Source organism: Nelusetta ayraudi, unplaced genomic scaffold (assembly GCF_046127955.1).
Source record: "Nelusetta ayraudi isolate G7.1 ecotype Tasmania unplaced genomic scaffold, CSIRO-AGI_Nayr_v1 ptg000015l, whole genome shotgun sequence".
NCBI lineage: Eukaryota > Metazoa > Chordata > Actinopteri > Tetraodontiformes > Monacanthidae > Nelusetta > Nelusetta ayraudi.
In genome coordinates, this window is record NW_027466065.1 from 1,365,330 (window position 1) to 1,377,451 (window position 12,122).

Sequence of the window (12,122 nt, forward strand, 5' to 3'; positions counted from 1 at the left end):
TCCACGCCGGCTGAGTATTCTCAAAAAAAAAAAATAAAACAGTAAGGGGGGAGGGAGACGGGGGGGGGGAAGCGCACAATCATGGAATTGTCTGGAATCGGGGGCGTGGGGGGGTTTAACCCTCCGAGGGGGGGAGGGAGCGCAGCAGAGAGAATGGAAACACAAGACTCCTGCTGTTGTGCACTTGCCCTCACGCTCACCTCCTGCTCACCCCTTATCTCCCTGTTATCACTGACACCGCAGCGCATGTGGGCGCACCGTGTGATGCAGCCAGGGTGAGCAGAAGTAAACAAATCGAGAGATAAAATAAATACGGCAAATGTTAATACGGACGCTCGGCTCTGCCTTTTCCGCTTATTTTTTGTATTTTTTTTCCCCCTCGCCGCGAGAGAAAAGTCTTCCCAGCGACTCAATCCAGCCCCCCAAAAAATCGGGAGCGCGAGTTGAGTCATTCCCTTGCTAAACTTTGATGGGCCTACGTCGTATCGAAGTGGTGGTGACTCATGACTTTGCCCGCCCACCTTCGCCTCGCACCGGCCTCACTTCAGACTCAACACGTCGTGACCGCTCAAGAAAACAGGCCGTCGGGGGTTTGTGATGCATGAAAACGACAACTGTGTGTGTGTGTGTGTGTGTGCGCGTATGTGCAACGGTGAACGTTAAATAACGCCCTGGATAAACGTTTTCCCGTTCTTAGGAAAGTCTAAAAAAAAGTGGGTTTACCGAAGAAAAAAAAAAAAAAAAAAAAAAACGACCCACGTGTTTTCAAATTTGAGTCATTGAAGGGACCTGCATGTAAATCCGGATTTCTGAATCACTTTGTAGTTTACTAAACTAATCTTGTTTTCACATTGCCCTTTATAACTACGGCACATTTTCCCCATTGATGGATTAACATTCCCAAATTACTCCCATCACCACCGCAACTCCAGTAAAGCGGCTTTACTCTTTAGAAAAAAAAAACCCTCTCTTTTGATCCCAGGGAAACAGCCTATTTAGCCCTCTGTTTGCAGTCTCCTGCTCAAACCATGCTTTGTTGGACCTTCCACATTCTTTCAAGGAGACAAAAGCAAGGTGGTCTCAGAAGGCGGAGCCAAAACCAGGGAGAGGCATCATTGCATTTGCAGCACAGGGAAGCAGAAGTAGGGAAGGCTGAACGCTGACAGGACGGAGACGCACATTATTACTGTTTAACTGGGAATTTTACATAATGTGGGACTTTGTGCCCTCTGGAGCTGAACTTGTCTCTTGTTTTAAATCTAAAATACCTCATGTCGGGCCTTTGTACAGCCTCTGTGCCAGGGGTTTATTAAAGTTTATCAAATGTCCTGGGAACTAATTACTAACCAGCACTAAAGCTGCTGTGTAGCAGGCGTGTGTTGTAGCAACAAAGTTACAAAGTCAGACCAAGAAGAAGGTCCTGCTGAAGACAAACACCAGAGCCTGATGTGGCAAAACATCTTCCAGGCTCTCCACCGCCTCCAGTATACAGAAGTTCTGGCCCCCCAACATCTAAATAAGGAAGAGTCAATGCTGCGAAACCGGAGAGAAAAAAAATCAACCCGAACTCCGTCTCGGCAAAATCAGCTCCAATCGCCGGCCAACGTCTGTCCAAGCTCCATCCACTGCGTTCCCATGGAGCTGAAACTTTATTTTTTTCTTCGAACGAGGCCTCTCGCGAAAGGCGCGTCCATCGCCAGTGCCGTCGCAGCCGAGACGCCCGAAAGCAGCCGGTGTGGCGGCGAGAGGTTGCGAGAGGTGGCAGCCCTCCTGGCTGGAGGTTGTCCAGCTAAAGGGTTAAAAACCCACTGGAGTTGTGTCTGCCGGCTACCTCTGTAGGCCCCCTATTGTATTCCCTGCTGCACCTCCCATTCCACTTGACTGATTGTGCACACACACACGCACAGACATGCACATAGTGTGACAATACACACACACACACACACACACAAGCACATGCACACTGATACAGCAACAAACTAACAGCCAGGAGGATGTTCACATACACACACACACAAAGATGGGCGAAGGGAGAGACGCATATACCCCAGCCTCTCTCTCTCTCTCTCACACACACACACACCCTCTTTATTTCTGTGCTGCAGCCGTCTCATTGCTGCCTGCTGGCTCTCATCATCTGCTCTTTCCTTCTTAAAAAAAACACACACAAAAAAACTGTGGACATATGGAACCCCTGAAACCTGCAGTTTCTCCCTCAGCACGCACACACACACACACACACACACACACACACACACACACACACACACACACACACACACACACACACACACACACACACACACACACACACACACACACACACACACACACACGCGCAGTGGGCCAACAAGTCTATTGGATTTTAATGATTAGTGGAGCGGCTTCTCCATGACTCATTAGCGGCTGTCGTTTTTCTGTTGTTTATTTAATCCTCTCCTTCTGCCTCCACCCCTCCATCATTTCCCCTCGCTTGCCAGCCTTTTGTGAGAAACGGGGGCGGACATCTGCCGTCCATGCCTCCCTCGCCTTCATCCCGCTCCAGCCAGACCACCGAGGTGGCGAGTGTCCGGCTTATAGTGGAGGGAAGACTTTTGTTTGCTGGTGGAAGCGTGCGCGATTGTGTGGGCCGTGTGTGTGCGTGTGCGTGCGTGTGCGCAGGGTAGACGGCCGGGACATCATTGTACTCTTTGGACACGGTGCTCCTGCTGTCAGTACAGTATGAGACGGTCACTGAGCTGATCGAGACTCGTCTTCTCCGGCAGTGCAGTGGCCAGAGAAACAATAAATGATGCAATAATGTTGCCAATTAAGGTTCTGATTCTAACTTTTGTTAATGTGCCGGTGTGGAATAAATTCATTGTTAATACTCTAACAGGCCATATGGCAGTGCTCTATGAACCCTGGGGAGAAGCACTTGATGAAACTACTTTGATGGTTTCTATGAGATTTGATGTGTAATAACTTGAGCCTATTGTGACTAGCTGAACTTTGCAGGTGTGCCTTCAGCCAGAGGTGACTAATTACAAAAGGAACCACAACCACGAGGTGTGCGCCTGGATCTGGCAGCACCCACCTGTTGCATCTTCTCCAGGTCCAGGCTGGGCCTCCCCGGCTCTCCGCCGAAACTGTGCCGATACTTCCTGTAAGGTGCCGACTGCTCAAAGTGGGTGAGGATGATGGGCCGAGTCGCCGGCGGCACCACCTGCAGCTGAAAGCGCATGGGGGACTTGAGGCTCCGTGGCGGGCTGGAGCTGAAGAGGACGGGGCTGGGCGAGGCGGCCAGGCGGGCGCCGGGCTCCACCAGCGGCCTGGCCGGGGCGGCCGGCGAGCCGCAGCCGCAGAGGTCCCGCACCTCCTCGTCGCTGGAGGCGCCGCTGTGGTGGTCGGCGTGGCGCTGGGGGAGGGCCGACACCCACTTCCTGTTGTCGCCGCAGCTGATGCGCTCCAGCTCTTCCTCCGAGGAGTGGCGGTCCAGGTTGGCGTCTAACAGCAGGCGGAGGCGCCGTAGCCGTGCCGGGGAGAGGGGACCCTGGTTGTGCTGTTGGCTGGTGGCCAAAGGGGTGAGGGCACAGTTCCTTCTTCGCTCTGCAGGGACAGCATCATCATCATCATCATCATCGTTTCCATTACATTTTTTTGCAAAATAAATGCGATATTTCTAAAATTTCGACATAGAATTTCGATTGCAATTTGCAGGAAGCTAGCTGTAATTCTCGTACAAATCTCGTCCCGCGAGATTTACGACAATTACGTTTGCGTATGTTTGCTCATGTTTGTTTGCTGTCAAGAATGATTGTTATATTTTTCTCTTTTCCTACTTGTAAAAAACATTCTCCTCCGTCCAAACACAATGCGCAATTTTCACTTGAAGTGAACTGGTGAACCGGTTTTATTGCGATATTTAGGTTTTGCGCAATTCTAGGGGCAATGGAAACGTGGCTATGGTCATCATCGTCGTCATCGTTATCATCATCATCATTATCATTGTCATCATCATCACCTTTGTAATCATTATCGTCGTCGTTATCGTAATCATCATCATCTCCATGTTGTCGTCATCGTCATCATTATCGTCATCGTTGTTATTGTTATTGTCATCATCATCATCATCATCATTATCGTCAACGTCATCAGCGGTTACTCAGAAGAGGAAGGGTGATATCTGAAGAGTGTAAAAAAAAGAGGGCGCTCACCTCTGTCAATCTGTGCCAGCTCCTGGTTTTCTCCCTCCGAGTCGTCGCTCTCCCCTCCCTCTCCACTGCCATGGTAGGAAATCTGCGGCATTGAGGGGAGTGGATCAATGAACTGGGTGACGTGAGATTATGGAACAGGGGTGAAAGATTAAGCGCGGGACAATCAAGCAGTGTTTTGCAATGTTTGCCTTGGGGGGCACTGGGCACCGGCGACGCCCACAACTTGTTTTCAACTAACAATACGCAGGAAGTTCATCCTCGCCGGCAGCACAAACAACAGTAGCCAGACAGACTTTGACTTATTTAGCATCGGCCCGTACATCCGTCCAAATGTGTTAAAGGTTCAACAAAGAACAGCGGTTTTTGTTTGTCTGTTTGTTAGCTGAAGACTATGAATGTATGAATGTGAGTAGTTAGTTAATTGCGTCTATGTGGGAAAAAAAGAGATAATGAAAGGATAGAAAGTGTAACTAATCTTTGAATCTGGACTCTTTTTGGTCTTCTTTTTCATACACTGCTCAAAAACAGGGCAGCCCAGGAAACTGGGTAAGGGCCTTTTGCAGGGCGCATTGTCAATTAAGTTTCCTTCAGGCTATTTTCTGTTCCCATAACGTGACACATTCAGGCCCCCTTCAAATCAATTCATCGTACCGACCAATGGCGACAATGCAGAAACCCTGCAGACCGCGATGCTAAGAGTTAAGTAATGCGCCCCACACTCAGTAATTACCACTCCGAGGCCTCGCTGTGCAGCTGCCATCTGCGCTTGTGTGGGTGTGTGTACCCTCACACACACACACACACACACACACACACACACACACACACACACACACACACACACACACACACACACACACACAGTCCTCCCTTCTACTCTCTAATAAACACAATCAAAATCACACACACACACACACATCCTCTTTTTTTTTTATCTGAAGCACTTAAAAAAAGCAAAGGAAGGGAAGGAGAAAAGCAGCCAGGGCCTCAACAAGGGCAGGCTGTATTCAATTTTTGTCCTGAGTGAATTCCAAAGTATATTTTCCCCAATTGTTCCCTGTGTGCTTTGGTTGGAGAAAGTATTCAAAAGAGCCGCAGCTACATGTCAAGATTTAAATTGCTGCGTGTCAAAAACACTGTGAACCGGTCTCTCAAATCAGTCCACAGCGACCGACAAAGGAGTTTCTTAAAACTATGCAATAAAGAGCACGCTTTCCAGTTCGATTTGTGGTTAAATGATTTAAACACGGTGCCCAGAAAAGAAAAAAATATCAGTTAGAAACAGTACGATTTAAATATATATACATTAAATATATTCCCCAAATGGTGAGATCGGCGTTAAGGACACTGTATCGACATGGTTGTTGAATATGTGCTGACCTGAGAGCAGCCTGACTCAGTAAACAAGCTGTGGGACAGATTCTCAGGGGCAGAGCCAATGTCGGGAGAGGAAAAAAAACACACACACAAAACACGCACGCACACACACATTTGACAAGTCTCAAATTAAACAGCTGAAGTTCATGCACACAGCAGAAAACAAAACTGCTCTGAGGAACAACTGTGGGAATAAATGCATCCTGGCGAGTGGCTGGAGTGAACCCTCGAGTGAGTTATTGTTGGGCTGCATCCACAAAACAGCTGAAGCCCCATTAAAGGCAAAACTCGGAATCGCTTCAAGGGACTTAAACAAAAACAGAGACCTACAGTTGTTTCATGCGCAGGATCAAGAAAGGTTTACGCTGATATATCCAAGAGGATATTCCTCTTGTTATTCTAAATCATGAGTTGGGATTGCAGAGGGCTATGCTAAGAAGCAGCTGGAAAAAGATGACTCACGACGGCAGGCTGGGATGTTTGGATACTTTTCCCGAATGGATATTTCCATCCTCAGTTTGGCCTTGCCACAAAAAAAACAACAAAAAACAGTGACAAGTACCCACTTAAGGTCAGAAAACAAGCAGATTTTGATGCGTTGCGCCGAAGAGGTTAAAAATGCAGGAACACGGCAGAAACGTGAATGTGGTGCAGTGGCGCGGCAGATGGAACGGTTCCTAAATCCTTTGGGTTTATCTCAAGTATCCGTCTGGTCGAGAGCCCACAGAAAGAGTTTGGAAGGGGAGGCGAAACTCGGAGGGCGACTGGGCGAACCATCAATCTCTTTCATTCAAGTCCGATCTGTTACAACTGGGATAGGTTACTTGAGGCTTTCCAATAGCGCATGCCTCTTTACCCGTAATGGAAGTTGACTGGTTATGGAACGCCGTCAATTGGTGGCTGGCTGACCTAGATTTCCAGAGTTGACATCTGAGCTATCCAGCTGCTGTTCGAAGGCTATCAGTGTGGAGTTTGTTTGTTTGTTTCATTGTCCGGCGCGCTCGACAAAATGTCAGGCAAAGTGACCCTTCCTTCCCCTCAGCGCCGTCTCAGAGCCTGCTGTTGATGATTACCACGGAAGCGTGGCACGGCCGCAGCCAACTGTCCCGATATGGACTGATGTCAGACGGTACAACGCTGCAACTTTGTGTTAATGTGTTTCAGCGCCTGCCGCTGTGCGCCGCAGAGTCTGGGATACTCATTCAGGCCGTGACGCACGACAACTTTAATACTTTAAAGCTAGCAGCACAGCGGACTCTTGTTTTTCTGCGACACATTTACCGCCACTGAATTAACCCTGCGTGCCATCTTTGAAATCTCCAAACCGCAACGTGTGTACGGCAAACAACTGGTTGGTTTTGTTCCCAGTTTTGTGATGGACTAAACATTCAAACCGGGGGGTTTCTTGAACAGGGGAATTTGTGATCTGATAGCTGGAGTACTCTAACTATCGGTGTAAGAGCGCAGGCCTCTGCACGTGTTTTCTGTAAACTACATCTGATATGGTTATTGCTTTGACAGGGCAGACGACAACAAATACCGCTCTGCCGAGATGATGTAAAGAATCTGTTCGGACAGGCTGGCGGAGGCCACAGTGGGTTTTTACTTGTCAGCTCTCTGTGTTCACAGGTAAACACAACTTAGAAGTCCCAGTAGCTTTATGAAGTTGCTTTTATTTCAGTCGCTGCTGAATTATTACTGTGTATTAAGTCTGGGTTGCATCGCTCCACTCCACAGAAAACTTATACACATATTGTCAACCCCCATACATGAGCATCGAAACTGGCCCGGACGCATGCTTGTTGAACAAGCCTGTTGGCGGAGCGAGCCACATCATGACGTGAGTAAACAAACACGTCTCAATCAAATGTTTTGAGCAGTGCCGCCCACATGCACACCCGTAGCCACGCGCTTGTTAGTCATTAGCGCAACACTCAAAGTGAAAGCAAACTGTGTTGCCTGGTACATGTTTAAAATGTTACTCGATAGGCTGGATGGAAAAGTGGTAAAGCCAATGACGAAACGATTGGGATATTCAACTTTTGGTTGAAATTTATGGAAAACGTAAAAGGTTTATGCTACAGTGATATTACATCATGAGGGCAGGTAATCTAAGTAGACGTGCAACAATACTTTTTTCATCTCAAACAAATTGGTTAAATAACAGCTGGTGTCAACATCTCAAATAACTTTAACTGTCTCTGTGTGTCTGTGAATTAATAACTTTGTTAGTGAACAGCGCGTTATGAAAGAAGTACTAAAACAGTTAACAGTTGGACGTGTGCGCTCAAAAGTTCCAAGAAGGTCAATTACATTTCATGCGTAAAGTTTATAGCGCATTTTTGGTACATTAAAAAAAACAACCATCTGAAAACTGAATATCCTGAACTTTTTGTGAGTAGTCGCTGACTAAAACCAAACTGTGCTCCTTAATTATCATTACGAGCTACAATGCGTGACACATATTAAAATGATGTTTGAGCAGCTAACTGAAACCTGAGGAAATGTCGCTACAAAGGTGAGAGAGACGAACTGAAAGTTTGTTCTCAGCTACGTTGGTGGTGGATGTACGAAAAAACAATAGAAACAATTGCTTATTAAATCTAACACGATGCCATGTGACCCAGTTTGGTCTTTAACTTGCATGCATCAAGTGCAGTGTGACATTCAGAGAATTTAACTCAGACAAACATACAGAAACTTGCATGTCAAATGGGCCGGTTTTTGCATAAATGAATAAGTATGAGCTTGAGACTTTAATGGGAATTAAAGTGCTGAGACGCCTATGCGAGGTGAAAGTAAGTGCGTGAGTGAGGCGAAACACGGACAAAGCTTTGTGTGTTTGTGTGTCAAGAATGGTTGAATGAAATCCTTGTCAGTGCCTCGAATCTCTGAGCAGCTTGCTAAGCTGGATCAATGGCAAAGTCACAGTGTGTACAGGCGCGCGCGCGCACACACACACACACACACACACACACACACACACACACACACACAGGCTGATTCACACACGTATCAGCTTTGCTCTGTCCTTCCACAATGACAGGGACACTGTCACACCCCATTCCGCCCTCTCATGAAGACACACAGACACGCTTGGTTGTCTCTCTCTAGACTCGCAAACACACAACTCTCTGAGCTGCCACACCGTCTCCCAGACATTTAGCCTTTTTAACCAACTATCCAGAAATGTCTGATTTAGGTGACTTGTCCTTAAGCACGCTGAAACTTAAATATTGTTTGAGCAATTTTTTTTTTTTTAAAGAAGAAAGATTAACCTTTAATACTCCCCGGAGGGAAAAACCATGTGACGAGTCAACAAAACAGGGCCATTATGTGGCAATGAACCTGTAAACTAAATCCACCAAAACCATAATCAGTCAACTTGCTCCACATAAAAATATGGAACAGTTGAAAAAAAGTGGACTTAAAGGTGAAGGATTAATTACTTCATTGTAGAAAAATAGACAGGGAAACAGAATACTGCTCAAGCAGGCTAGGGTTTGTTCAGCTTTACCAGAACAGCAAACCCTTGAGCAAATATTTGCACAAATTAAGAAGTACTCCATAACTTTTGGGGGGGGATCTAAGTCTGGGAAAATAAATCTGACACGGGAAATATTTGATACAGCTTACTGGCAGAAGCATAGGCAGGAAAAAATGCTTTGGAGGACAAGTTTATTCTGAACTCATAAATGTGGCACAAAAAAGTCAGATAAGTGACCTGTTCCTATAACTTTGTGCTTCCAAATAGAATTCAATGCGAGCGCAACAAGTCCTTGCAACACTCACAACTTACTTTCCCCATCACCGTGTTCACTTTCAGCGGTCAGGACCAGACCAGTGAGCAAGGCAGCGAACACAAACAAAGGAAGACAAGAGCCATGGCACACTTTCCTTAGCCAGGCCTTTGTAGTGGGGGGGACTCGGGCACAAAATGGCTGCCATGCGACAGTGCAGTTGGGGCTGATGCACAATATCACTGGTGGATGGATGGAGCAAAGCAAGTGACCCATGCACAACACAATTGACCCCTTCTACTCAGCAGAAAAACAGGGGCATTATGCAAACGGGGCAGGCAGGAGCAATTAGGGAGCGTTTAGATGGAGACGCAGAAGATGAGGCCATGGATGTTTGCAGCATTAGTAGTGCTTAGAAAAAGTTTACTGAGGTGCTTTATTTTTTTTTTTACTTTCAGCGTCACACATTCACTGAGCTTCCACTGAACCATCTCAGGGCTGGACCAATAATCAGACATGGATTTGATGGGGAAGGATCCCTTTGCACAGCTGGACACTTTGTTGTCTGAGTTCAATGATAAAAATTCATGCTAGGTCTTTAGGCCATCTGTGATGGAACTGCTGCCACAAGGTAATGATATCTTAACAGCTGTGCTGCAAACATTGCATAGAACGTTTGGTTGTTGCCCATCATTCAGGGTTCTTAAAGATGTACAGCTCTGCCAAAGGCATTCAAACAGACTCATTCAGAAGTCGAGTTAGAAACTTGTGTAGCGTTATTTATTAATTACAGTTCCCATAATATGCAGTTTCACTTTATCAATGTTTTCTGACAATACTCCAAATTTCATGGTCTTCAGTGACCCTCCAGAAATGGAAAAGAAAATCCCTATTGTGCAAAAAAAAAAACACAGTTATGGGGACAAACCAACCCCCTTGTGACATCACAAAGGGCTGTGACACCTCATTTACCTCTTGTAGGTTAATGTCAACACCACAACCTGCTGTTTAATCTGCCCTCAGTAATGTACCTTGTTTTAGTCCCCTGTCAAACACATGTTGGGTCCAACACCCTCGTCAGTATTAGCAGGAAGCTACAACCAAGTGGTTTTTATTGCAAGCTGCCAACAGAGGGCTAATTAAATATGCTGTTTTCTGGAGATTGTTTGCATTTTTATCATAATTACTTGTGCAAAGCCGCTCTACTGGATTCCGGGACTACAAATAAAGATCTGAAAGATACAAGATACAATAAGGGACCTTAAAAGGTGTCATCTAGACACAGATGGCAAATCTGGATTGTGCCAGACAACACGTTATGGTTCAGCCTGGCCGTGCTTACGTGTTATTGTAAGTTTGTTGACGTGCTGCATGTTGTGCCGATGCGTTTCCTGCAACGGTCAATCTGTGGCTACTTCCTGCAAACATCTGTCTGGGAAGACACGGCGGGGCGAAAAATTCCTTGTGACATGATAATGAGCGGGTTGAGGTGGCTGGCAGCAGAAAATAACCATCAAGCCATGCGGAGAAACACGGCCACACTGGTGGAGGATGGGGGGGGCATGTTCAATCGACTGCTGTGTGTCTTGCGAGTTGTGTGTGTGAGTGTTTAAGAATAGGGGAGAGTGTAAATTAACTTAATATAACCCTGTTGGAGCCAGGTTCACACGGAGTGTCATGCTGATGCTGGTGCAGTTCTGTCCTCAGGCATCCCCTGGCTTTTGTGACTTAAAGTATAGCATAGTATACGTTTTGTTTTTTTAAGAAACGATGATAGAAGAATTTTATGAGTCTTACATTGCCTTGTGAAAGTGAAAGTGTAAGGAAAGAGCTTTTTACTTGTATGACTCTGCATTGTCTAATAATACAACCCAAACCCAATAAGGAAAGACTGGCCCTCGGTTAAATGGCAAACATGGTAAACGTCAACGTGGACGGTGGTATTAGTGGTTTCTGCAACCGTTACCTTGAAGCTGTCCGGTTATGGAATCAGTGACGTAAGGCTACAAGCGAATAAGTCACAAGACGAAAAACTAAAGCTGAAGTATGTCGTTGAAAATTCTATTAGTCGTCTGATTTTATCTTCGTTTTACAAAGCACAACTGTGTCCGTGACTATTCAATTACTCACACACACCCATGAACAGTCATTCAATAACATGCAGGCAGGTGATTAAAACTTACCTTGAGGTGGAAGGGATGGATCTCATTCAGCGAGTGTCTTCTTAACTTCTTAGTCAGCGTCTTTAGCATTGTTACCGAGTAGCTTATGGGCTAATTATCGCCGGCGTATTTGCGTATTTTGTTTAATGTCTGTCTTGCGTGACGTAGCAAACACTTTACTCATTTAAAACAGCACACTGGACCTTCATTTGGCTATAAACATCGTGTGCGGCTCGGTCTAACAAGTTAGCCGGTACGTTACGGCGACATTGCGTTGAACTGCGTAGTTGTGTCGCGCATTTAAAAGGCTCTACGCAGCAAATTTATGATTTCCCGACTTCATCGGCGCTCGTCTTCTCCTTCTTCTTCTCCTTCTTCTTCTTCTGCTTGTTCGTTATGTTTGCGTAGAGTCGTCAGGAAGCGAACTCACCGTGGCTCCATTCATACGTATTTTGTGGATTAAAAAAAAAAAAAGTTTTCTTTCTTTCTGTCTTACTCTCTTTTTCTTTTTTGTTTAGAAAAATAATAATAATGTTGATAACGTCAACTTGTTCGCATTCACACACACGTACGCTCTCTCTCTCTCTCTCACACACACACACACACACACACACACACACGCACACACATACACACGGCCGAATGTA

At 46.1% G+C, this 12,122-nt stretch overlaps 1 protein-coding gene across 2 annotated transcripts in view; it reads right to left on the reverse strand.

Annotated features, from left to right (window-relative positions):
- The window catches only part of LOC142886275 (uncharacterized), a 117,107-nt gene that overhangs the window by 6,272 nt on the left and 98,713 nt on the right, over positions 1–12,122 (reverse strand). The window contains exons 1-3 of one of the 2 annotated variants that reach the window (XM_076023299.1): positions 11,497–12,095; positions 4,197–4,278; positions 3,077–3,588 (exon numbers count right to left, since the gene is read on the reverse strand). In XM_076023299.1, coding sequence (XP_075879414.1) covers positions 3,077–3,588; positions 4,197–4,278; positions 11,497–11,565 — 663 coding nt within the window. In that variant the 5' untranslated portion in view covers positions 11,566–12,095. Of the gene's footprint in view, positions 1–3,076; positions 3,589–4,196; positions 4,279–11,496; positions 12,096–12,122 lie in introns of those variants that run through there. The other variant, XM_076023298.1, reaches the window with a different exon arrangement.